General features: G+C 32.6%; 3 protein-coding genes, 2 long non-coding RNA genes and 1 pseudogene across 5 annotated transcripts; 2 read left to right on the top strand and 4 right to left on the bottom strand.

The window, feature by feature from the left end:
• The first annotated feature begins 1,267 nt into the window (after positions 1–1,267).
• LOC123916179 lies at positions 1,268–2,099 on the top strand. The gene has a single exon (XM_045967565.1). It carries the CDS (start codon positions 1,432–1,434, stop codon positions 1,909–1,911), a length of 480 nt encoding a protein of 159 aa, XP_045823521.1. The 5' UTR covers positions 1,268–1,431; the 3' UTR covers positions 1,912–2,099.
• Positions 2,100–5,185: 3,086 nt separating this feature from the next.
• LOC123915100 (cation/H(+) antiporter 14-like) lies at positions 5,186–9,121 on the bottom strand. Its single transcript, XM_045966251.1, has 3 exons — positions 8,882–9,121; positions 6,909–7,901; positions 5,186–6,319 (listed from the first exon to the last, which is right to left on the bottom strand). Exons 1-3 carry the CDS (start codon positions 9,119–9,121, stop codon positions 5,186–5,188), a joined length of 2,367 nt encoding a protein of 788 aa, XP_045822207.1.
• Positions 9,122–10,380: 1,259 nt separating this feature from the next.
• Positions 10,381–14,075, bottom strand: LOC123915099 (annotated as a pseudogene).
• Positions 14,076–15,473: 1,398 nt separating this feature from the next.
• On the bottom strand, positions 15,474–17,253 carry LOC123916596. The gene has a single exon (XM_045968090.1). It carries the CDS (start codon positions 17,109–17,111, stop codon positions 15,606–15,608), a length of 1,506 nt encoding a protein of 501 aa, XP_045824046.1. The 5' UTR covers positions 17,112–17,253; the 3' UTR covers positions 15,474–15,605.
• Positions 17,254–19,701: 2,448 nt separating this feature from the next.
• On the top strand, positions 19,702–21,607 carry LOC123916589. The gene is made up of 2 exons (XR_006812210.1): positions 19,702–20,090; positions 20,193–21,607. It is a non-coding gene; the product is annotated as an uncharacterized LOC123916589 (long non-coding RNA).
• A 1,842-nt stretch (positions 21,608–23,449) lies between these two features.
• On the bottom strand, positions 23,450–26,624 carry LOC123917580. The gene is made up of 5 exons (XR_006812488.1): positions 26,364–26,624; positions 25,457–25,633; positions 24,315–24,514; positions 23,844–23,899; positions 23,450–23,747 (listed from the first exon to the last, which is right to left on the bottom strand). It is a non-coding gene; the product is annotated as an uncharacterized LOC123917580 (long non-coding RNA).
• Positions 26,625–27,733: the final 1,109 nt, after the last annotated feature.

Below are 27,733 nucleotides of genomic sequence, written 5' to 3'. Positions count from 1 at the left end.
CCTAGTTCGAGTAATTAGTCATTTATTAATCTGGTTGGTAGTAGGTAATAATTTACTAACATTCATGCAACTAAAAGCCTAGATTTTCTAGTGTGATGAAATATTCAAGGTTAATTGTTAGTTGGTTAAGTGGTGAGATTGACATTGAATTTGAGAAAAATGATTACAGTTCAATCTCTTCCAACTGCGATTGGAAGGGGAATGAAACCAGTTGATGCAAGAACTGATCCTCTCATGTTAAAGTTAATAATATAAAGCGACATACTTATGCTACAAAAATGTGACAAAATCAAAGTAACCAGCATATCCAAATCTATTGATCAACATCCTTAGCAAACTACTTATTTTTTGAATCAATAGTTTGATCTATCAATGCTAACCAAATGAACACCACAATAAGACTGATAATCAAAAACCTACTTGGGTTGGTGCATTGGGATTGACTTGTGACCTGGGAGTGTGCTCCTCTTAAGGTCTGAGATTCGATTCTCTCTGGAGCCAATTTGGGTGGGCTAATTTAGCTTCTTAAAAAAAAAAGACTGATAATCAAATGAGCATCATACTAAGATGAAAAATCAAACAACGCTACACTGAGACGACAAAATTATGAAAATAAATGATCTATGTGAAAACTACTTATTTAAATTAAAGGAGAAAAAAAGATGAAGTACATAATATATATGGTATTATGGTTTGACACATTAGAAAATTATAGCTACCACTGAAATTAATTTCTCATTAATATATCATAGATACTAGATATAAATATAATGAAGAAGGAGGAATATTTTGTCACTCACTTTGATGTTGTAATTAAAAGAGAATTGTCAGGAAGAAAAACAGTACTAATAATTGTACTAGATCAAACTCTTTGTTTAAAGTATATAGATCAAATAAGACATAGCTGTGCTACCAACCATAACTCATATTTAAATTATACACTCAATAAATTAATTAAAATTATCCTGATTTATATAGTTTTTTTTTATTTCAATTCAATTGGTTAGTCTGTATATTTTATTTATTTTAAAACTAAAACAATACTAATCACTTCCTTAAAGCAACCTACAAGAAACTATTGTTTCAAAAACAATGAACCCCACCATGTGAAAATCCAAACCACATAAATTTGAATACATTCTCAAGGGTAATTTTGTAAATTCAAATTCAAATTCAAATCGACATATTGTTCCTTAATTATTAACTAGAACTTCACATCAAAATTATTATTAAAATCCAACCCTTCATTGAACAAAAAAAAAAAAAAAATCCAACCCTTCATTTGCATTATGAGAATGGTTGTTGCTATATATACCAAACTCATCCCACACTTTTTCTCCGGTTCAAACAATCCCAAAAGGCTCATAAAAAGCTTGATTAATTTTCTACATTTTTCTTTTTTGTTTATTTTAGCATAAAAGTTATACTAATATGGGTAATAGTTTAAGGTGTTGTTTGGCTTGTGTTCTTCCTTGTGGAGCACTAGATTTGATCCGAATAGTTCATTTGAATGGGTGTGTAGATGAGATCACACATTCAATAACAGCAGGAGAGATTCTCAAAGCCAACCCTAATCATATTCTAAGCAAACCAAGTTCTCAAGGCGTTGTTCGCCGGATTTTGATCATTTCGCCGGAGACTGAGCTCAAGAGAGGAAGCATATATTTCTTGATCCCGGAAACATCTTTGCCGGAGAACAAACGAAATGGATCAATCGTTAGTGACTCTCATATCAACAAGAAATCGTCGTTGTCTTCAAAGAAAAGAAGCACCAAGTGCAGTGATGATGGCGAAGGCGAAGATAAAAATGGTCACTTACAATATAAAGAGAAGAAATCATCAAGACGGGATCGCAAGAAAGGCCGTGTTGGAATATGGAGGCCTCATTTAGCAAGTATCTCTGAAGATTAGAGATAATCCTCCGAGTTATCGACCAGTGTCTTGAGCGTCATGGCACTGGCTAAGAGAGAGAGCCATTGAAAAAAATTTAATGGTTCAATTATTGAAATATAGTAACAGGAGTCTTTTTTCTTATTTTATAAGTGTATGTGGGTATTTTATTTTGTGGATAAAATATTTTTTTGCCTTGCTTTTTCCTATATTTGTGTTTCAATTTTTGTGGGGTGAATTACCATGGCTGAATATATTTTATCAAAGGAAATTGCTACTTATCACGAGAGAAACCTCCCGACAATTTCACGAGTGCAAGTTTTACTTAATATATATCATAAACTAAAACCATGACCCCCCTGTTTTCCGCTAAACAACGATTTTAATTGGCCAAAATGGAATTCGTGATCAATTCGTGAAAAATCCATCGGGATAAATAGCACTGCTCTTTATCAAATCATATGGGATCTATTTGATGCATAAAAAGGAGAAAGAAAAATAAAGCAAAATAGTACTTTATCCGTTCCTTTTTATATGTCGTTTGAGAATCACACTATTCATATAATCTACCTTGATCATAATTTTTTTTTATTAATATATAAAAATAAATATTAACAAATAAGATGTTGTTCAATTTGTCTCGACGAATATTTTCAAAATATAAAATTTTCATAATTTTTTTATAATAGACAATTAAAAATATTAATGATCAAGTTGTGCATGGATCATGTGTGCAGTAATCTAAAATGACACTTAAAAAGAAACAAATTGAGTAATCAAGATGAAGTAGTATATTCCAATTTTTATATCAAGCAATTTCCAATTTCAAGTTTCACATTTAGTGATAATAGAGTGATTTGTAATCTTTCAACAACAAAAAAAAGTGATTTGTAATCTCATTCACCAAAAAAAGAAGAAGAGTGATTTGTAATCTCAAGGACAAAGTTCAAATTCTCAAAAAACGGGTTACATAACGATCATTAGTGTTACTATAATTAATAATAATAACAATAATAATTTCTTCTAAAAAAACCCTCAACTTGCAAGCTTTTAGAAATATCTTCCTCTTTCTTTATGTTTTGCGATACATACATAATTGAAAATGAGAGTTAAGGAGAGAAAAAAAAAAGAGTGTTTAACTTTTCTTTGCACCCCACCATTTGAAATTATTCAAAGCTTTGTCCTAATTAATTATTAGTTTGTGTCAAAATAATTTTGTTGACGGTACGTGGTTGTGATTTTCTAAGTATTCTCGTTCACATTTGTAAAGAACAATAAGTTTTTGTCCCATAGATTTAGCTCAATTGGCAGGACATTGCATTATATATGCAGTGATCGGAGTTTGAATTCCGATCATTCCACTTATTCACTTTTAGAGTGAAATTTTTTGCCACTAGGTTACTTAGCAAAAAAAATAAAAATAGAAGAATAATAAGTTTTTTTAAAAAAATATCATTTTCACATTTTTTTTTGTTTACAATGAACTGGGGAACGAACCCAGAACCTCTAGCATACTATCCAAATCCGTCGCCACTAGACCAAATCTAGTGGATTTTTTTTTCTTTCTTCTTTTTTAAGTGATTTTCACACAATTCACGTTTTCTAGTTCATTTTTTTTGTGTTGTCGTCGTCGGAGTGCGGCATCGTGTTATCGTCGTCTTGGTGCGACATTGTTTGGCTTTCCCTTTTATTGTGGTGTTCGTTTAGAATCATATTGAAAGATCAACTTCAATCAATTGCAGATTCAATCAATGATTTGGACGTCAACGTTGCAAATCCGAAATCATAGATATTCCAGTGACTTTGATTTATCATATTATTTATAGACATATTGCCGTTGTATGCTATTAACTTGGATGATGTGAGTTTGTTCATAGATTCATCCTTTTCGTTTTTAGCAATGTTAAATTTGTATTTGCATATGATATAATATATCAATTATTGGAATGAATGAATATCATCTTAAAAAAATATCATTTTCAATGTAGCCTTAATTACTATTTTTTCTTTTCAATTGTACCCTCTTATTTTTTTTTGGTTTCAATTTCACCATCTAAAAATACTATATGCCCTGGTTCCAAGTTATTATTTTTCACTTGATTCAAAAACAAAAAAAAATTATTATTTTTCACTTTACATTTATGATAATGAAAATACACCAATGACTAATAAATACTAATATCTTAGAAAGAGGAGCATATAACTTACTCCAAATCATGACCCTTAATTTTAATATCAATTAATTGCTAAGATTGATTGATAACAATAATTGTTAAGGTTAGACTTATTTTTTGGATGCATTGAAAAACAAAGATTATCAAAACGTATATTTCAAAGTTCAGTTATGACATCAAGTGGTTCCAGCCTCCTCTTGATCGCAGTTGCAGGAATCGAACCGTGGTCATCCCACCAAGTTCAGTGCCAATCACCACTGAACCAACTAACGATTGATAATTTTTATTGGTTATTGGTTTTTCTTTTTAGTTATTGATTACAGGGAAAAGAAGAGAGAAAGTAAATTAAATACAATTTGCATTAAATTTCATTAGAATGAGTAAAAGTAAATCTTGAAATTGACAATTAAAATGAGTTACTTTTGCTTATAATTTGGAACAAGAAAATGTGAATTTTTTTTGTCTTATGATATGGAACGGAGGGAGTAGGTCTTAAGGTGCCTTAACCTTTGGCAAATTCTTCAAAGCTCTTCCACCGAAGAAACATGATCCACCGGAGATAACCCAATCTTTGATCATAGAAAACTCTCTAATGATCAAATACACTAACCACAACATCTATTCTACCTCATATTCATCATGGGTAATATTTATCCCTCTCTCTTTGAATGTAAAATTTTAGAGTAATGTTTCCTTTTTCATCTTAAATTATGTATTTTATGTTGAAAATTCCACTATATATGAGACAAGGAGTATGGCTAGAAAGCTCCGCCAAGTCCCATTGTACGAGAAAAAATTATCTCCATTGATATGAGAGACAGGTCAAATCTCAACTCTTGATTTGGAATGAGAGAAAAAAAAGGTAAATAATCTAAGGATGGAGGTCTTCCACCGAAGAAACATGATCCACGGAAGACATCCCAAACCCCCATTGTACGGTGGATATCCCTATATACTGAAAGATGATAATTGATGATAATGCAAGCAAGTTTAAGGCACACAAAGACTTTAATATAGAAAAATGAACAAAATATCTTTAGAGTTGAAAAATAAAAAGTCACACAAAAGAAAAGTTAAGAAATAGCTAAGAACTAATTTTGTATTTGCATATATACATGTTTTTACCTAACTTTATACCAAAAATCATTAAATGGTTGTTGTTGCACAACTATAACAGAAAAAGTAAAATCTGATGTGGCTAAGAGGTTCCCAACAGGCCCAAGCTCAGGAAGTTCACACCATTCAGTCAAGCCCATTACACATGGAGAATCTGCTATATGATGTCTACCAACTATAACTAAGGTAAAATAACCTTCTATCCTACAAATAACACTAGTTGTTCCTGCCCCATCTTCTACAATTTCCTCCTTAAAAAATACCTTGTCTTTAAGGTTACTTGTATACCTTACATGTTCCATCATATCAATGTAAGGATTTTTTATGTTATATTGTTTTTGTTGCAATTTGAACCGTACCCAAATCACCGTGAGTCGTATGTTCGGATGTTCTGCGATACGCATAGCGTAAGCTAATGCCTCTTGATCATCGGCTCCACCTAAGAAAATCATAGCAATTTCACAAAAAGACTTCTCGTGAATAACTGATAAATTTCCCCTCATCTGGCTTCGATTGATTAAGACTCCGATCGAACAAGGCGCTTTGTTTAGTACTTTTTTGTTCACCGACCGAATCGAACTATTGGTAAGTTCAACATTTCCATTCATTGACCATTGTTTATGAAATGGCACAATTGTAATGTTTGATTTTGTATCCATTGCCATGTAGCATATATCATCATGCATGCTAGAATATGGTGCAATTGCTGGAAAAAGTTGCAATGCAACACTTCCTTCATTATGAAATAAAAATTGATTAAACACATTGTTTATGCGTTGAGTTGATGTCTCTTTAAAAGAATTTAATCTATATGATTTATTAGAGTACTCATTTTTGGTAAGGATTGAAGCTGCTCTTCCTTTTAATTCCATGAGATGTAGAACATAGATTGAGAGAGGTGTGGTGTTAGTTGGATTTGTGGCTTGTAGAAGGTTAATCATTGGATGTACATTTTCTTCATCATGGATACATACAAGTATTTTGAGATCAAAATCTTTTTTGTAGTCTTTAATTGATCTTCTAATGTATGTTTTGTATCTCCTTGAAGGGTCATATATGTAATAAACAATTAGAGTTGCAAATCCTGTTATGGCCACCATTGTGTATATCATGAGGGTGAATGGAAGTTCACCTATTGCCTGGTAACATAATAAAATGGATGGAATTAGTACAATATTTATTATATGTTCAAATGATTAAACGCTAAATTACATTTTTGACCTTCTAACTTTCACAAATTTGCGATTTTGGCTCCTATATTTCATAATAGCACTTTTGGCTCCTGACTTTCACAAACTTGCGATTTTGGCCCCATAACTCTATCTCTTTTGCAAAAGGATGACCCTCACTGATTTTGACCAAGGCAACACACATGTGACAAGTGACCTACATGCCACGTCATCATGTCTTGCCACACAGACAATGACTCACATGCTATGTCATCACATGTGACAAGCCATGTTGATGTGGCATGTGAGTCACTTGCCACATGTGCATTGACTTAGTCAAAATTAGTGGTGGACCGTCCTTTTGCAAAACAGGCTAAAGTTAGGGGGTCAAAATTCCAAGTTTGTGAAAGTTAAGGGGTCAAAAGTGCAATTTAACCAAATTAGAAATATATATTTTCTGAAGAAAATAAGTAATGCCATTAAAAAATTGAAAAATGATGCTATAAAAGAGACAAAAAGAATGTCAAAAAAATTCTATAATTAGAGACCTAGAGAGTACCTTATTGTTCAATAATATGTTGAACAAACAGAGATCCATGAGGCCTTTGCAACACATGATTAGAGCCAAAGCACAAGAATCCCCTAATTCAATGTGAAAGTAAAGTGATGGTAAAATAGTTCCAACAAACTTTCCTACATACACTGAAATTAAGACAACCTCCACAAATACTGATTTTGTTCCTACTAGTTTAGGAACACTTGTCCTTAATCCACTAGTAGTACAATAAGCTGGAACAATCAAAGTAGAACCAATAGTATCAAGCTTCTCAGCCAAAATAGGACCTAAAGGAGGACCATCAGGCAAAACTAAACCGAACCAAAACGCGACAACAAAAGAAGGTTGTCCTGTAATTTGTGCGGACAATCCAATAAACAAAAGTATACAAATTATAACTACGAAATGACTTTCCCTCATTGCCTTTTCTTTGGGATGACGGTTTGAGATCCATATAATTAATGGTCTGAATAAATAAAATAAGACCGCGAAATAGCAAAATGTAAAACTTAATTGTAGAACAAATTTATATGATTTTTTCTCCAAGGCTTTAACTCCATTGAGTATGACAAAATAAAATATCCACATACATCCATCACTAATCATAGATGCTGACAATGCCATTCTTCCAATCTCTGAATTTATAATGTTCATCTCACTTAGGAAGGTGCTTATAACTGGAAATGAGGTTAATGAAGCAAAATATATTAAACCTTGAATACCATGATTTTCAGATCCTAAAGGGTATGATTTTTCAACAAGATTTAATACTATAGTGCCAAATATTGTAGAAGACACGTGGCCTAATATTCCAATAATTACTGCTCGCTTTTCAATCATCACAATTTGTTTGTAATTTATTTGCACCCCCATCCTAAAGAAATAAATTATCATTCCAAATTCTGCAAATGTTGAGAGTATCATTATGCTTACTGTTGGAAATAACATCTCATATCTTGTAGTTCCTAAAAATAATGGACCTACCATGATACCAGCCTGTTAAGAGAAAAATAAAATAAAATAAAATAATGATTATTATTGTAATGGAAACACTACTACTACTACTACTACTAATAATAATAATAATAATTTTTTTTTTGGTATAATTTTAGGAAGTTTTAATGTTTATTACAACATTTTTAATATTTTTTTAGCTAAATTGCATTTTTGGTCCAAATCTTTCATAAATTTGCAATTTTGGCATGTCAGCCTACGTGGGCACTGACTCACATGCCACGTCAGCTTATGAGATGCGAGTCAATGTCCACATGTCCATTGACTTTGTCAAAATCAGTGGAGGGCCAATCTTTTGCAAAAAGGACTAAAGTTAGAGAGCCAAAAGTTCTATTGTGAAAGTTATGAGAACAAAATTACAAGTTTGCGATTGTTTTTTTTTTTGAAAACTTGGTATCCGGCCTTAGGACCGACTAATCTGAGATGATCAATCCCACCGCCCACTTGCGGGGGTCCCATTTAAAGTCAGTGTTTTTTTGCTCTGTATGGACTAGTTTGCTATTGTTAAGGAGACAAAAATGCAATTTAGCCAAAGATTTTGGAGTGAAAAACGGTTTGAAATGAAAAATTGTTTAGTACAGTAGACAAACACAAAACATAACTTTAAAAAAATGTTCTAAATTATTGAATATTTGGCTTTTTCTTCTTGGCCCTATATTTTGAACGCCCTGTTGATGATCCTTTCAATCAACACAAAAAAAAAAAAAAATCAACACCTATTTTTTATAAGTTTTTCATTTTTATATATAAACCAATTTTTTTTAGGAGAGCCTTTGCTTGCATGTGGAAATCCAATTATCCAAAATGATGAATATATTTTTATATTTTAACCATGTAGAAAATAAAAACGATAACAAAATCATGATAATATAGTTAGATTGCTTCATTTCATGATTGATGCTAACAACTCAATCAAAAAAATAAAGGGTAGATGTTAATTATATTGGAAAAAAAAAACTTACCACAATTTGTGAAATAAGAAGAGTTTGATGACAAGGGCTTAACAAGAAATGAGTAATTCTACTAAGAAAGAACATAAGAATAATTTGTAATGCTAGAATAGATGTGGTTTGATGGAGGGGATTATCTCCATACCACACACCCTTGTTTGTTGGTGCTGTAACATATTGACAAACTAATTTCTCATCATTAATCATTCCATTTGAAGTTAATTGATCTAGTCTTTCACTTTTTGCACCCATTTCTATTGATTTTAATCAAAGTTAATCCTTCAAAGGGTTAAGCACAAAGATGATGGGTACAAAGAAGATAGGAATAATGCAAATTAAGTTTGGAGAATGTTTGTGTGTGAGAGAGATAATGGAAAAAGAGAGTGAAAAAATAATTTTGATAATGGATGAAGGAGGAAGTTAGAAGCTTAATGGTTGAAAAGTAGCAATTATTGTTATCCGATAAAATTGAGTAGCTAAAAATAGGAATTCTAATAAAAATATAAAATTAATATGTTGATTGGTACGTAGTGAAGCATCATTTTAACTTGTTCACAATGTTTTCAACAAAAGAGTTGGGCAAATCTTTCTTGGTTATTTATTTTTTGACAATCTAAAATCAAATAAGGTTGTGCTTTTTTATTTTTATTTTTTGAAGAAAAATAAGGTTGTTCTTGCATCATTCTATTTCTAAAGAAGTAATTTAAAATATTAACATTAACTTTTCTTTTTTTAAAATAGGGTCGAGATAAATCTGCAAAAATCTAAGTAGAATAAAAAGAAAGACTACATAAAACTGGGAGACGTAAAATCTGATACAATAAAATAAAAAAACAAACGACCTCAAATGGATAATACAACACAAAAGCTACAAATCTTAATCCGGAGAAAACAATCACACACCACTGGCACAATCCAGCAAATCCGCGTACGGACTCGAAATTAGAAAAGAAAAAGGGAGGTGTGAGCTGACCCAATTGTTTTGATATGGTCGAATAAAACGACTACAAACACGATAAAGGATTTTTTTTATATGGGCGAATGAACCGACTTCCAACATGTACGGTAACGGATTTTTGAACCAACATGTCCTAAACTTTGTGTGTTGAGAATTGCTTAATGATGCAATATATGCCTTGACTATTGTAGTAATATATTTTATGAAAAATATGTACTCCATGAATAAGAAATGAAGTCACTTTCATCTTAACGTTTGAGGTTGAATTCAGTCATAAAAATGCAACAATACTAAAACCCTTGAAGGAGAGCTTTGTTGTCCATTATGAATCTATTTGACTCAAGGGATTAACCTTTACAGTTGTGTGGAGGGAATAACCGACTTACACCAAATTAAGTCACTTTAGAATGATCAAAAGCATTGCAAGGAAGAAAAAGAAAAGAAAAAAAGGGATTAAAGCAAATTTGAAAGTTCTTAAGAATCATGTTCTATATTTAAAAAACAAAATACTAAGTCTATACATAAGAATGTTTCTGTCAAATCCTAAACATTGCTATAAAGTTACTCTTCTCAAATGTGTAGACTCTTCTGGATCACGTGACCCCCAAAATCTAGTTTGTTGTTGCACAACCAAAATTGAAGTTTTAGCTCCAATATTCAAGGAAGCAAGAATCTCTCCTACACTTCCCAACTCTCCATGCTTCCATTTTGTAAGTTCAGCCATCAACTGTGAATCTTCATGCCTCCTTCCAACCATAACAAGATCATAAAAACTCTCCATTTCTTCAATAACTGTAAGAACATCTCTCCCATTCATTACAACTTCTTCTTTATAACAAACTCTATCATTCCTAAAAGCACTTAGCCTAAACTCACTTAATATTTCGGTATCAAGCCGTTTGCTTCTATCTGTACCGCCAACAATATCATTCGAAGACGTAAATTGAAAGAGAGTAATATTTACATTAGGTTGATCCAACATGCGTTTCGCGTACGCGAGCACTTCTCTATCGTCTGCACCTCCGAAGAAAAGCACGGCTACTAAATATGTCGATTCGTTCATATAGCCGCACCAAAATTTCTTTTGGTTGCCACGATCGATGAGGACACCGACCGAGCAAGGAGCTTTCTCGAGAACATTTTTGTTGAGTTGCTTGAATGCGAAAGATGACTCGGCCATACCTCCGATTATCCATTGTTTATGGAAAGGTATGATTATGAAAGTTATTCTTTTTTCAAGTGCTAAGTAGCACACATCATTGTGCATTGTAGCATAGGGTGAGATACCTTTGTAGCAATGTAGTGATACCTTTCCCCTATAAGCATCTTCAAATTTGTTGAATGCGTTGAAGATTCTATCGCTTGGCTTTTCGCGAGGTATGTGCGCAACAAGCACGGATGAAGCTCTTCCCACAAGCTTAACAAGTTGTAGTACAACTAACTCAATGCGATTTTTTTCGGTTGGATTCGAAGCAGAAAGTAGGTTAAAAATAGCCAACACATTATCTTGTTTGTGAATGCAAGCTAGTATGCGCAATTCTTCCTCGCTTTGGTGATGCAATATTGTCCTCCTTTTGTAAGCAAGGAACCTTCTAGAAGGATCATATAGAGCTTTCACAACAGGCGATACAATGCCGGTTACAAGCACTAAAGTAAGAATCATAATTGCAAACAGTTCATCATTCAGAACCTGCAAATACATAAAAAAAAAGTGTTAATTAATCTTATATACAAAACTAGCTAGCTTTGAGCAAATAGTCATTTTTGTCCTTGAAATTGTAAGGGTCGGTCAATTTAGTCTCTCAAATTTGCAAAATAACAATTTAGTCCCTCATTGATATTTTTCAATTTAAGAGACTAAATCGACCGACCATTACAATTTCAATGACTGAAATGCCTATTTACTCGGTAGCTTATTAAGTTGCAATATGAACATGAATATGACTTACATTTTTTAATCTCAAATTAATCAATATGGCCAATTCCACAGTGCCTTTGCAGTTCATTATAATACCAAGAGAAAGAGCATCTCTAAATGGCATCCTACAGAAAAGTAGAGGCAACAAAGCCCCAATAATCTTACCAAAAATTGCAATGCAAATAATCAACTGAACTATCCACAAATTCTTCATCTTCTGTATAGCAAAAACATCCGTCCTCAATCCAACGACAGCAAAAAGTAACGGTAAAAGCACAACCGAAACAAAACACTCAAGCTTATCTACCAATGCTGCACCTAATGGAGGACCATCTGGTATAGCCAACCCTACCATAAATGATATAACGATTGCATCTATACCAATAACTTCGCCGAGGAAGCCACAAAGCATTAGTGTTATAAGAGTTCCACAAATGTAAATTTCTTGAACAGGTTTTCCCTCTGGTGTGTGATGAATTGCATATATTGCAGCTGGATGAACAACAAAAAATATGAATGAAAAAAGAATAGCGGTTGAAAAGAGCGATCCAATGGTTACTCCTATTGATTGTGTTGATGATAGATGTGCAGCAAACTTCACTGTTGAAACTATACAGTAGCAAACGTCGCATACTAGCGAAGAAGACGAAGCCAACCGTCCAATCTCTGAATTTAGGATCTGAAGTTCAGCAAGAAAGCAAGAAATTACTGGAAAGGCTGTGATACATTGAACTTCTACCACAATAGGAAGTACTTTCAAAACATCCTTATCCAATGATGCAAAGTGGCTGAGGATTAAAGCTACACTTCCGCCGAGAGTGTAAGGAACAAAGAAGCTTAAAATTCCAATGGCGAACGTCCTTTTACTGATCGATAAATGATGGTTGGATCTATCTTTACTCCAAGTAAGAAGATGAATAACATATAACCAAAAAATGCTAATGTGTCGAGCACATTTCGTCCTGTTATTGGGAAAAAATTGTTGGCAAATGATGAGTTGCGACCAAGAATTGAAGGACCTAGTGTCACACCACCCTATTGAACATCAAACAATGTAGAAATAGATCAGATATACATATCATTAACCATTCCTTATCATTATACCAAAAACCATAGAAACATATTTGTATCTATTACAAGTGATGCAGCCAGGTTATATCACTTACCAATGATAATAAAGTAAAATTATTTGGCCAAAAATGAAAAGTAGGAATTAAAATACTTTGTTCAATATTAATTAGTAGTCCCTTTAGTACTCCCTCCAGTTTCATATATAAGCAAAACTTCACTTTTTAAGTTCATTCAATAGCTGATGTATCTGGTCTATAGACCAAATACATCAACTATTGAATGAACCTAAAAAAAAGTGAACGTTTGCATATATGAGATCGAAGGGAGTATGAATCTAGTATCAACTAAGTGGTGCATTAGACTCGACGGAGTAGTCGAGAGGTTTGGGTTGAGACACTAAAGGAGTTATATGCAGGAGGTCTAGGGTTCAATCTTTGTTACTAACATCCCTCCAACAAACTAATTACTAAAATTTGTCAAGAATTTCTTCCCAATAAAAGGAAGAAATGTGGTATGCAAATATCTAGTCCATTTCTCAAAAGGTGTCTTATGGTAGGAATTACACTAATGGTCATAATAATCTCTCACAAAATCTCAAGAATGATGTAATGAGTTCCCAAACAAACACAATATTCTATACACATAAACAACCAATATATCAATGAATAACCCAATACCAAAATGGTATCTTAACATGAAAATCAAAGTTAGCAACAACTATCTTGGTCGCGACATCAAGGTTTTTCATGTGTCTTTGAATGTAATACGACTGCAATCGACTCTGTATTGGCCGCATTTGACCATGATTATCCACATTATCACGGATAACAAACCTCTGTAGCACCGCGACACTTTTGATCAAAGACGTTTCTGGTGTTCACCTAATTCATTTTCTTATATTATTACTGGTATCGATGTGTCTGTGTCAGTGCTTCATAGATTGTGACACTATTGTGAAATTAAAATCTTGACGAAAACATAGAAGATAAAAAGGGTTGAGAGCTTACAAGAATCTGAGAAACAAAAGAAAGTTGACCAAAAGGCTTGAGAATAAAGAAACTGAAGCGTGTGAAAATGAACATAAGAAAAAGCTGGATCAAGAAAAGAGGGACAGAAAAAGCAAGTGGGTTTTCTCCTAACCAAAGTCCCTTTGAATTGATATTGTTAATTGTATGACATATGAATGATCCTTCAAACTGTGTGTCTGTTCCATCAGACATAGAATTGTTGCTAATGAAATTGTTTTGGTCTGACACCATGGATGGAGCAAGAAGAGTGTGGTTGAGAGACTTTGAGGGAAGGAAGAGAGTGAAAGTAACAAACTCATTTTGATTTGGGAGAGAAATGTGATCATGGATGGATGTGGTAGAGAGAGAGATTCAAAGTATCAGTTGGGGAGCGTTATTGGTTCCCTCTTATACGTTACTATTGCTTTGACCATCACATATACATGTTACATAACATGGGACATTGTTTTTATTTTATTTTAAAAAATTTCTATGAATGAGTTAAATTAAATAAATTAACAAAGTGCTTATACAACCAACATATGGTTGGTTAAAGTGGTAACAGTCGATTTATCACTTTACATAGAGAGAAAATTCGGTTTGAAAATGAAAAACAGTGTTGTGTTACAAACATGTCATCATTTGTTAGTTACCCACTTTTTGGTTAATATTTTTTTAATTTTTTCCTAATGAGATATATGCTAATATTAGGAATAAGTGAAGCTATCATCCATCAATATTTTTTTTTGTTAAGTAGTATAGTGACTAGAAATTCCACCTTAAATTAAAGATAATTAAGTGGAGTGCATGAGATTTGAACCCCGACTCCTGCATATAATAATGAGATGTCCGTGTCAACTGAGCTATGATCACGATTACGATCATCGTTCAATATTATATATAACACATGTTTAACAATTTTTCATATTAGGACACCTATACTACATCCATAATATTAAATTATTTTTCACCTTTTAAGTCATCTGTTTAGAGTTCTAACCTCAAATTTTAACAAATATTACAGAAGATAAGAACTTGTTAACATAAGAGGTTTCGCTTTTGTAGGCCTGTGGTTAACGTTGTTTTGTCAATTGGTTATAGATATTTTAACAATCATTTGGTATATAATTTGTGCTGCAATTACCATATTTCCCTTCAATTTTGTAGTATCAGAAAAGACAGTGACACATCATGTAGTACAAAGTACAAACATTGGTAGAAAATGTGAGCAAAATAATTGGTCCAAAGTCTATCCTCTAACCAATGAGCTCTTAGCTATATAGGACTACATATATTTGCTAATTGTTTTTATAGTTCTGCAAGTAACTGGGCAGTAATATCTGAATGCATGGTAGCTTTCTTAATGCAGACTCACATGTCAATGACCATTGTGATAGGCAGTTTTAATTTGGTTACACTTTATGTTAGAAAAATGCAGGGTATGGTGATCAATACATGCCAAAATTTATGTTAGAAAAATGCATTAATCCAACTCCGGTAGATATGCTTCTTTTCAAACGCTTGAGTTATGTAGCACCGATACTTTAGATTGAAGATGTATCTAGTGTCCGTATTTATGTCACATTCGGTGTTCATGTTTGTGTCGGCGTTTTATAGCTTGAGTTTCAATAACTATTAATTAAATGCAATAGAATAAACAAAATCTTTCATTCATTAAACTCTACAATTGACTAAAAAAGAATCTACAAAAGAATCAATTTAATCATATAAAACCCTAGTATAAAAAAAACCTATACAAACAAGTTTGTACACTATGGATTATCACCACCATTGATGAACAAGAACACCAATATCTCTAAGTTCAGTAAACAAATCCAAACAATCAGAATAACTTTTCTGAAACTTAGAACTTCTCTGACCAGAACAACATCTCTGCCATCTATTATAATGACACTCAAGAAAAAGCTCATCAATCAAACAAATAGCACCAGTTTGAATCAACTTAGGTATCAAATGAAACTCAGTACCTTCAACATCCATTTTCACAACAACAAAATCTTTACTTGTAACAACACTCTTTAACCAATAAGCAAAATCAATACCTTGAATCTTATCCTTATCACCCATATGACTTGAACTTGTTTGAACAGGATTAATCCTATTCCTACCCATTCCTCTACCTTTCATCATCATTTTCTTACCCGGGTCTCTCGTAATCTCGAAAAACAATGTCTCATTTCTAACCCAAGCTACATATGGTAACAAATTCACACCTTTTTTTGTTCTGTACTCTTCATGAAAAGTTTTATCTGCTTCAATTGCATAAACTTCAAATGTTTTGTTCTGTTTTGGGTATTGTTTCTTGAACCAGCTTCCAATGCTTGAACCATAGCTTCGAGATCCGATATCGATGTAGACATAGTTTTTCTTGAAGCTTATATCAACCAATGAAGTTAAGTACTTTATGTTCTTCAAATTTCTTTTCAATGTAATCAATGGTTTCATTGGCTCTTCAAGTATCAATGATTCTGCATTTTTCACTATTTCACGTTTGTAACGTGGAATTAAGCACTTATTCACTGAATTCAGTGAATTGGAATTTAGGGGTGAAATTGAAATTGAACTTAGGGTTTTGAATTGGGGAATTTTCTTTTTCATCAAAATCTCGAGAATTGTTGATGAATCTACACCGTTGATTTCTCTTTTTCTGATCAATTCAAAGCAAGTGAATAATTCGAGAAATGAATTGTAACTGTATACGTCTCTCGCCGCCGTGTGAACAGCTAAGATTCCGCCGGGTCGGAGAGTCCGGCAAATCTCCGCCGCGAATTCCGCTGGTTTAGATGATTCTTCTAAACCGCCGTTACCGGAGAATTCAAAATCGAACGCGTCGCCGGGAAATGGATGCCGGTGACCTTCTCCTTGAACGATCAACGGCGGCGACGGTTTCTTGAAGATTCCGACGGAGTCTACAACGCCGATTTCTTTCAACGCCAAAACATCTTCTCCGGTGGGAGTATCAATGCAGAGAGCTTTAGAATTCGGCGAAATTGAACCTTCGCCAATCAAATCCTGGAAAATTGCGGCGTAGTATTCAACCGAACGGCGCCAATTCTTGCCGGAGAATGGATCATCGGAGCCGGAAAGATGAGAAGGAGCAGTGAGGTTGATATTTTCTGAGAAGAAACAGAAATCAGAAGAGTCGCATGATCCGCCACGAACTGTGACGATGATTGCGAATCGCGCAGCGAAGATTAGAACAGCGAAGGAGAATATGCGAACGAGAATGTTCCTTAGGATGCCGTGTTTCGCCATAGTGAACTCCATGGATTCTTTAGCAAGAAACCAAAGAGAAGAAAGAAAGGGTAAGGATTGAAAATTGAATCTGGTTTGGAGGGTAAAATAGGAAATTCGAGGGGTTTGCTATGTAGAATGAAAGACGGAATGAATAGTGTTTAGTATGTAAGTGATGGTTTGTTCAATCAAAGTGCCATTCAATTGATATGGAATAACAAAAATGCCATTATAGAGCCGTTAGAAATTAGAATACATTTAATAGGAAGCATTTTATACAACTCTATAATTTAATTGAAAATTAATTGAAAATTTACAAAAATAAAATAATAAAATACTATGATTGGTAACTGATTTATGTGAACTTCTTAGTTGCGTTGAAGGGATAACCACAACACATTATGTACTTAAATACATTTAATAGGAAGCATTTTATAGAACTCTATAATTTCTAAAAAAAACCGGGAAATATGATCAAAATTGTCAAGTTTCATAATGTACGTTATGATTATATTTCTTTCTATATATATTTTTTTCTGCAAAGAGTATTGAATGTTAGTCTTTTTTTTGTTTATCTTTTCAAATGTTGTTATTTGCTTTATTTTATCACATTATTATAGTAACTTATTCTCCTTATTCATTGTAGTGCCTTATATTACACGTTATGTTACATGTATTCGCGATTTTGATTGTTCAATAAATATGTCCAAGCCTACTTTTCAACGTAGGTGTTTTGAATGGACGTGTGTATGTCATTTATGGAAATGATAGATTATATGAAACAGTGTTCCGCTAGCACTGTATATATTATCTTGTGATGTTGAAAAGAAGTCATCATCCCTCTTAAAAGGTCTGTTAATTCTGATGGATTAATTAGAAGTCAAATTGTTCCTACCTTATCACAAAACATGATACGAAAAGATTGGTAACTCTTGTAACAACAAAACCTCATTTAGAAAAGAAAAGGACAAAACTTACATGCATTTCCATACATGCATTTCTTACTTTTCCTCTCACAAAGAGGTAGTTTTTTTTATTAAAAAATAATTTTCTTTTATTTTTTCAAAATGAAAAAACACAAATAACCACCTCTTTGTGAGTGGAAAAGTAAGAAATGCATGTATGGAAATGCATGTAAGTTTTGTCCTTTAGGAAAAATAGAACTAGTTCTCCTGTAACATGGCAAATATGGGCTCAAATTAATTGCCAAATATTGAACCCATGTCAAAAACTAGAACCCATATCTCCAAAATATTCACAAGAGATTGGGACAAAGATCATGGCATTAAAAATGCTGAGAGACAGATTCAAATGAGCAATGGAGTTGCGGGACATATATATACATGACGATTACGGTTTTATAATTCGTTCGGTCCTTGGAAGCTTGTTTCCTTAGGGCGTGGTTTTTCGAATGTCTTTTTGCCACAATAGATGACAAAAGTCGAGCTTGGTTCATCAGAGCTTATCGCTTGAAACCGCGCCTACTGCATCTATCGAAGTGGGAGCCAAACTTTCACACCTTATACCAAGAAGAAATTGCACGTACAATCGTGGGTTCGTCACTACAAGAATATTTGAATTTATTGGCGGATTTAATTTACACTTATATGTGGTTTTAGCCCCCAATAAAGTGAGAAAAAACCTCACAACATTAAAAAAAAATTCTTTTTAAACGAACATATAACTTAGTGGCGGCCTAATTAAGCCGCCAGTAATTTAGTGGCGGCCTAAACTGCCAGTAACTTAGTCCAGTATGTAACTTAGTGGCGGCCTAAGCCGCCGATAATTTAGTGGCGGCCTAAACTGCTAGTAACTATGACAAACAGAAATTAAAAACTATTCTTCTCCCTGATGGCACGTTCATATCCCTTTTTCATTCTCATCAACCCTTTTTCCTCTTACTCACCCATTTATTTTCACATCAACACACACACATAAATAGTCAAAGTATCGGCAAGAAAATCATCTTCCATTTTATTGAGTTAGTCTACTAGTCACTATGATGTCTCATAATGCTTTTAATTTACCTAAAAAAAAAAGTTAAATTAAAATAGTTATAAATATTATTATTTTATAAATATATACTGATATAAATCTTTATAAAAGATTGAGTTGAGTGGACCAAACAGAACATGGGTGGCAAACTATATTTTTTTATTAATATCAAGGGTGGCAATATATGTGATACATAGGATTGTATAGTAGTCTTATATATATGTTGGGGTGGCGGCCGCCCCTTTTTCACTATGCCTAGTTCCGTCCCTACCCCCCGTCCCCATTTTTAAATATCTTGTTACCCTTTTTTTTAATATATAGAGAAGAGCACTTGACAGAGAATTTGTTAGGTTTACCTTGTATTATAGTTTTGTGAACTAGTGTTTAGCGCGATTATGGTGCACCTATGGTGGCTTAGCAAAGCAGTCTCTTGCTTATGCTTGCTAACCACTCCTTGTAATATGTCTATATAAGGTGTGTTGCCTTATGTGAATCAATAGAGAACACCCTTTACACAACAGAATTAAGAACTACAAGTGATCCCAACATAGTTGAAATGTTTTCTAGTTCTTTTGATTTAGTTAAAAAAATAAATAATTACTGCATGACGATATACAATAATTTAGTTAAAAAATAAATAATTACTGCATGACTTTTCATCAATCCATATATACAACATTATGAATCATGAACTTTTCATGCTCTCTTGACGATATACAATAACTATAGGTTGTGCTATCATGAAAGGTTATAAATTAATAGAAATTTGACAAAAAAATAATAATAAAATACTATGATTAGTAACATATTTTATTTGACCTCCTTAGTAAGTGTGTTGAAGGGATAAACACAACACATTATTATGTACTTGAAAAGACATTTAATAAAGTCTATTTTTAGGAAACATTTTATACAACTCCATAATTGCTAAAAAAGGGGGAAATATGGTCAAAATTGTCAAGTTTGATAATGTTAAGATTATCTTTCTTATATTTCTTTTTGCAATGAGGGTTGAAGGTAAGTGTTGTTTTTTTTTTTTTTTTTTTAATCTTTTTCAAATGTTATTTTTTGCTTTATTTTATCACATTATTATAATAACATTCTCCTTATTCATTACAGCGAAATATATTACATATCATGTTCCATGTATTCTCCATATTGATTGTTCAATAAACATGTGTAAGCCTCCTTTTCAACGTTGTTGTTTTGAAAGAGCATGTGTATGTCGTTTATGGTAAATGATAGATTCTATGAGTACCATATCATTGAAATTTGAAAGTACATAGACACACATCTAGAATATTATGTGAGTTGTCATTTAATTATTGTGTTAACATCCAATAAATTATTTTTTCCCTAATTTTACAATCTTGTGATTATGACTTTGTGTTTTAAGATGACGATAATAAAAGAAGGTAGGTAGCAATTATGTAAATAAATTATCTTATTCTCTCTTAATTTCCAACTCCACCTCTTAACGAATAATAGTTTTTGTTATTTCAAACCATAATTTTTTAATTGTTATAATATTATTGTTACATATATTGTAACACCATATATTTATAGTACTATCATTTTAGGCAAATTCTATGGTGCCGTGTTGCTTTTAACGGTTCCAGAACCGTGCGTTGACTGGCCAATCAGAAACCAGAATTGGACAGTGCTGACCTTTTGCATGCCACATCGGATTATACGCTGCAACACCTTTTACCGTGCACTTTCTGTGTTCCCTCATAAAATCAAGCGAGTTTTAGATCTTAGTATATAGTAGCTACACAGGATGATATCTCAAAATCTTTAAGTTTACATCTAAAAATCTAGATTTTTATGCTCATCTTCTACAACCATAAATCCCTACAATCACTCTATATTCTTCAACCTCACTCCTTACCCCATCATCACCTTTTTCCTTCGTCACCCACCCACACCAACAACCAACCATTTATTTCTCAACAACAACTACAAACCCATAAAAACAACTCAAAATTAGCACAAAATTAGAAAACCCCAAAATTCCAAGATCCGGAAATTGAACCAAATTAAAACCCAATATCTGGAAATAAAGAAGGTCCACGCGATGATGATGTTGTTGAGAATCAATTTTTGAGAGATTTATCTCCGATTTATAAATAGAAGACATTGAAGTCGTAGATCTTGTATTTTATTGGTAGTTTTGTTTCTGAGTGTGAGTTCCATGTTGTCTGGGAGCCTTGCTTTTGGTTTAATTTCTTCTAGATTTTTTGCGGTTGCAACATGCTGTTTGGTTTTCTCCCTTTGTTTTAGGCACATTGGTTTTTATTTTTTAGGGGATTTGGTTTTTTAGTGCTTCGGCTGGGTGGCACTTGTTGTGCTAGGAGTTTGTTTGTTTGCCTTTTTTTTCTCCCCTTCAAGAAAGTTGCAGATTTGTTGTTGATGTTGTAGATGAAGAATCATTGATGAATTTTTTACTGGGTTTGTCTGTAACTGAAAATAATATTATTTTTTTTTATTCCGTCAAAAAAAAATATTGTAAAAAAAATAGTTATCTACTACTACTACTAACTGCAGGAATAAAATTGAGAGAAATAATAATTTTTTATTGTAAAAAAAATAGTTATCTACTACTAACCGCGGGAATATAATTGAGAAAAAGTGGCTCTTAATTTCGATGATCTATCGTAGTAACAATCTAAATGGATAACTCGTTTTATGAAAGTTGTGGAGTTTAACTGAAACTACATATTTGAAAACGAGAAAGAATTCCGATGATCGAACTCCGAATATATAAACATATCGTAATAACAGTCTCAACGAACAACTAGTTTTTTTTAAAGTGTCCTGTAGTTTGACTGAAACTATCGATTTTAACTTGAGATTTCGAATTTTATAAATCTGACCGTTCAATATCACCTAATTGGACTAAAAAACAAATGAGGTAAAAAAGTTCAATGATCGGACTCTCGATGTATAGACAGATCGTAATAACAGTCACAACGGATAACTAGTTTTTATTAAAGGGTCGTGAAGTTCTCCTGAAACTACATATTTTGACTTGAGATTTCGAATTTTATCATTCCGACCATTCCATATCACCTAATTGGACTAACAAACAAATGAGCAAAAAAAATTTGATGATCGGACTCCGGATGTATAGACAGATCGTAATAACAGTCTCAACGGATAAATAATTTTTATGAAAGACCGTGGAATTCGACTGAAACTACACATTTTGACACAAAATTTCGAATTTTATCTGATCGTTCAATATAAATTAATTGGACTAACAAACAAATGAAAAAAATAAATTAATTAACCAATTTTTTTTTACACACACTTTCTCTTTCCAATTTAATATATTATGTACAAAAAAAATGTATGTACCAAAAAAAAAATTCAAATATATATTAAATCTTTTATGGTTTCAACAACTACTCCTAAATATTTGGAATTTACACGAAGGTAAAATAGACAAAATATAACCTTAAATTATCAAAACGACAAGTAATTTGAAACAAATTTTTTTTCTAAAACAACAAGTAATTTGAAACGGATGGAGTATTATTCAAGTAAAATTATATTTAAGCGTATAGATTCCGAAAGATTAATGAAAAATAAATGAAAATCACGACAAGACAAGTTCTTGGTTATGTGAATTGATTTTCACGGTGAATGAGTGGTGGTCTTTTTTTATAGGAGAAAGTGAAATAATAAAAAATAGGGTTGCTAGAATGTGAAGATAGCGGCTCCACTAACTCATAAGATGGATAAAACTTAGCGAATCCACTAACTCACCTCTAATTTTTTATTTTTTTTTTGCGGATCCACTAACTCAAATGAATGTGAAGATAACGGCTCCACTAACTCATAAGATGGATAAAACTTAGCGGATCCACTAACTCACCTCTAATTTTTTATTTTTTTTTGCGGCTCCTCTAACTCTTCAACTTTTTTTTTTTGCCAAAGCTTGTTTTTTCGACTCCTCTAACTTCTTTTTTTTTGCCAAAAAAAGGTTAGTTTTTATTGCCATTCATTTGTCTCTATTTCGGAATTTAGCTAAAAGACAAAATTTGTGTAATCTGCACAAAAAACATGTTTTTGTCCACATTAGAAGCCACGTTCTACCAAAGTGATTTTTTTCCTACCAAAGTGATTTTTCATTTGAATAATTTTGGCACCTAAACTCAATTTACTCTTCAGAGTCTCAGAAAATTTAATACTCAATTTCACTGCAACAATTACACAAACACATTGTGAGCAAGGTTTTCGAGATTTCTGTGACCGCATCCTAAGCTCAAATGAAATACGGACACAGACATTAATATCAAACACATTGTGAGCAAGGTTTTTGAGATTTCTACAATCACATCCTAATCGCAAATGAAACACGGACACAAACATGAATACCAAACACGACCATAGCAATTTGAGAATATGAAATATTTTAATATAATCACATGTGCCAGTATCCTATCAGTGTCAAACACCGGACGCATCTTTCGAGTAAAGTCACATATTCACAGATCACAATTGCACATCAACGAAGACAGTGACATAATCATAACCGCGACTACAATTTAAAACCTCGATTGTGAAATCGAATATAATGTGATCTCTCAATTTTGAATTACCATGTTCAAGAATCCTATTTGCAAAATTGCTTCTTTCCATTATTGAGACTCTTTGAATTTTCTTTATCTGCAATATTCACAAAAGAAACTCTTTCAATTTGTCATTGGTTTAGGATTTGATGTAATGAAAGAAACTAAAGAAAAAAAGTGATTATTTTCTTACATGTTATGGAGGTAGGAACAAATGAGGCTCTGCAAATGAGGTTCTTTTTCATTAATCTGGCTTATCAATAAACCAGAAGGGCATTAAAAAGCAATCAAACCACCTCACTAATTAGATTAGATATCAAATATCACTGGCACACAATTATGTAAAACAAAAATTCCTGTAAAGTGGTTAGTATACTATTCACTAGCACACAAACTGTGAATAAAAATTCATTGTCCTAAAGATATGAAATTCTAAGCAGAAAAATGATATACAACATATTGATATTAACGTAATACAATCACAGTATAAAATACATTCAAACTGACTGAGACCACTTAGTCAAAGTGAGATGATATTTCCTTGTCAAACAAATCACATAATACATTATGAACAAGTTAGATACCAAAATATGTTTTACAACATGCCATGGAAAGTGGGATTGGTAACAAAATAGTCAATTAAAAAGAATAAAACTAAACTTACAGATCTGGAAAAGCATTGGCTACATAATCACATTCAGTTTCTCTCCATCATATCTCTATTTTCCTCTTGGCTAAATAAGTCATACTCCAACGTATATAAATGTTTGAAAACTCATCCTTCATTTGGTTCTTGACACCAATGCGACCATCTTTGGTAGCCACAACAGTTGGTTGTGATGTTCCAACTGCCATAATTTCTTCCTACAAAAATAAATCCACAAAAATAAACAAATTCATGTTTCCCATAGCTGTTTGATTTGAACACAAATAAGATTACTCATGGTTTATCTTTATCCCCATACACATGGCGCTTAATCTAATCTCAGCTGCACAACCTAATATAGAAATATAACAACCAACAAGCATTTTAATTATGACATGGTAAAGAGAAAGCCCAAAAAAACTTGTCAAACTGAGACTACAAAGTAGAATGCCACAAGTAGATAATATTGAACGGTCCACATTAATGCAACTCTCATTTACAAAATTTTGCTTTCTAGAAATGTCATAAGTAGTTATCACTCAAAAAGAAACAAGGCCTTGATCATATCCACAACATCAAACATATCAATGACAACAAGATTAATTTAAAATCAAATGAATATACACAATTTCCGGCTCTCAAATATTTATGTAAACAATGGAAAGTTCACACATTCTCACCTGGCTAGATTGTATAACACAAGCTTCAATCATGTTCCACAAAAATAATGAGAATCATCATAGGACAAACAACACAATTCAAGAACATGTTGAGTTCCTAAGCATATTTCAAACATTAATCAAAAGTTGACATAAACCCAGCGAATCAAAATTATCATGCTTGCTCATTGATTTATCACAAACCTGTCTTTCGGATCTTCAAAAGCATGTGAGCTTGTTTTCAAAAAGTATTCACAATATTCACAATACTAACTACTTACAAATATAATATAAATTACCAAATGTCATTTAATTCAACAAAATAAAAAAAAATGAAAACACCAAGTACCACATGTTCAGAGTACCTATTCAAAATTTCACAAACATCATGAATCTAACATGTTCAAAATTAGTCAACTGAAATTAAAGACTGAATTAATAATAATAATAATAATAATAATAATAATAATAATAATAATAATAAAAACTGTAAAAGTTCACTGGGATTGGCCTGCTTTAAGCTCCATGCTCTCCTCCATCTTGCTCATTATTATCTCTAACTTCCACATCATTTTGATGAGCTTCCCCCTCCAGTACATGTGGACTGACCCTGGGCCATTTAACAAATGCAGCAAAGATCTCAAGTGTAGGCCGAGCAAAAGGAATTGTTGTGCCTTGCTGCATATGCATAATCATGAATGCACTATGAAATGGCATTATTCAGCTTCAATGGAACAATAACTCACTGAACTCAAAAGTAACTAGAAGCATTCATGACAGTGTCCATCACAATTAAAATGAGCTAGCAACCTCAAATCTATCAGTAGCAATTTTTCTAATATTTGCCATCTATCATATGAAACATACATCAAGGGTAACTCATTTATAATTATAATTTAGAAATGAATCTCTAGCTTTCTCATCTATGAATGCAATCATTTGAGTGTTCAAATATAAATAAAACTGAAATCTGTGTTCATTGGTACAAAAAGTGATATAAACATGCTAAAAATGAAGCTACTTTTAGTGTATTTTTCCATACCTACAACTACCAGTCATTGTGTGGACTGAGATCAAATAGACAAGATTAGTGTCCATATATGAATGAAGCAATATTAACTAATTTTGTTGTTAGTATAACTCAATAAATTGTTACGAAACTGATATTAAACACATCAGCCCCATATCATACCTCCTAAACCTATCTATATAAAACAAACCCAGCGATGCCATCCCTAAATCAAAACACATAAGCCTAAACCAAACATAGCAAAAATAATTAATTGAACACACTACTTTTTATTCTTATTATTTCCTTATTTAATTTCTATTCTGTCTACAAAATCCAAATCGAACACAATAAATAGCTCAAAGAAACACCCAAATATAATAGAAAGGAGGACGAGACCTGAACAGTGAAGAGAAACAACAGGATTTGGGAGGAGCAAAGAAGGGAGCTGAGTCGGCGTCTATGGAGAAACCACGCAGAGAGGAACTGAGTCGGCGATTATAGATAACAACGGAAGAGACGTGAACGGCGAAGATGAGCTATGGAGAAAGGAGCTATGAAAAGTCTTCGAGCAAAATGACTTGATTTGGGATTTTTGCAATTTGGCGAAGATGAGCTGTGAACCATCTAAGAGACAAATAGAATTTGGGACTTTTTTTAGGTCAGTAAGATACCAAAAAAGATTTGATTTGGGAGTTTTGGAGGTAAAAACTAAAAATGAAAATGAAAATTTTCCCTCTCAAATGAAAATGTGGGGAAATTTTTTCCCTCTTAATAATTTTGGACGTTTTTGGCCAGATCTTAGTTTAAAAAAAAAAAATGTTCTATGATTTGTCTGAAATCCGTCTGAACTTTTGGGACGGATTTTAGACCTACATGTTAAAACAATTAGTTCCGTCTAAAATTCGACCGTTCAATATCATCTAATTGGACCAACAAATAAATGAGAAAAAGAATTTCGATGATCGGACTCTGGATGTATAGACAGATCGTAAAAATAGTCTCAACGGATAACTAGTTTATATGAAAGGCTCGTGGAATTTGATTGAAACTAAAAATTTTGACTCGAGATTTCAAATTTTATCAATCTGACCGTTCAATATCACCTAATTGGACTAAAGAACAAATGAGAAAAAGAATTTTGATGATCGGACTCCGGATATATAGACATATCGTAATAACAGTCTCAACGAACAATTAGTTTTTATGAAATTGTCGTGTAGTTCGACTGAAACTACCGATTTTGACTCGAGATTTCGAATTTTATCAATCCGACCGTTCAATATCACCTAATTGGACTAAAAAACAAATGAGAAAAAGAATTTCGATACTCAGACTCTGAATGTATAAATAGATCATAATAACAGTCTAAACGGATAAATAGTTTTTATGCAAGGTTGTGGAGTTTGACTAAAACTACATATTTGACTCGAGATTTCGAATTTTATTAATCCGACCGTTCAATATCCCCTAATTGGACTAAATAACAAATGAGAAAAAGAATTTTGATGATCGGACTCCGGATGTATAAACATATCGTAATAAAAGTCTCAACGGATAACTAGTTTTTTATGAAATTGTCGTGTAGTTCGACTGAAACTACCGATTTTGACTCGAGATTTCGAATTTTATCAATCCGACCGTTCAATATCACCTAATTGGACTAAAAAACAAATGAGAAAAAGAATTTCGATACTCAAACTCCGAATGAATAAATAGATCATAATAACAGTCTAAACGGATAAATAGTTTTTATGAAAGGTTGTGGA

This window comes from Trifolium pratense, linkage group LG3, assembly GCF_020283565.1.
Source record: "Trifolium pratense cultivar HEN17-A07 linkage group LG3, ARS_RC_1.1, whole genome shotgun sequence".
In the NCBI taxonomy this organism is placed as follows: domain Eukaryota; kingdom Viridiplantae; phylum Streptophyta; class Magnoliopsida; order Fabales; family Fabaceae; genus Trifolium; species Trifolium pratense.
The sequence above is the reverse complement of the archived record's forward strand: the minus strand, read 5'-3'. Positions and strand labels throughout refer to the sequence as shown.

Bases quoted from the DNA above. Each gene is read 5' to 3' on its own strand.
- LOC123916596 (XM_045968090.1), bottom strand. From the start codon at position 17,111: ATGGAGTTCACTATGGCGAAACACGGCATCCTAAGGAACATTCTCGTT.
- LOC123916179 (XM_045967565.1), top strand. From the start codon at position 1,432: ATGGGTAATAGTTTAAGGTGTTGTTTGGCTTGTGTTCTTCCTTGTGGA.
- LOC123915100 (XM_045966251.1), bottom strand. From the start codon at position 9,121: ATGGGTGCAAAAAGTGAAAGACTAGATCAATTAACTTCAAATGGAATG. The intron at 7,902-8,881 runs GTAAGTTTTTTT...TTCTCTTAACAG, and splicing joins TTCTTATTTCACAAATTGTG to GCTGGTATCATGGTAGGTCC. The intron at 6,320-6,908 runs GTACTCTCTAGG...TTATGTTACCAG, and splicing joins ACATATTATTGAACAATAAG to GCAATAGGTGAACTTCCATT.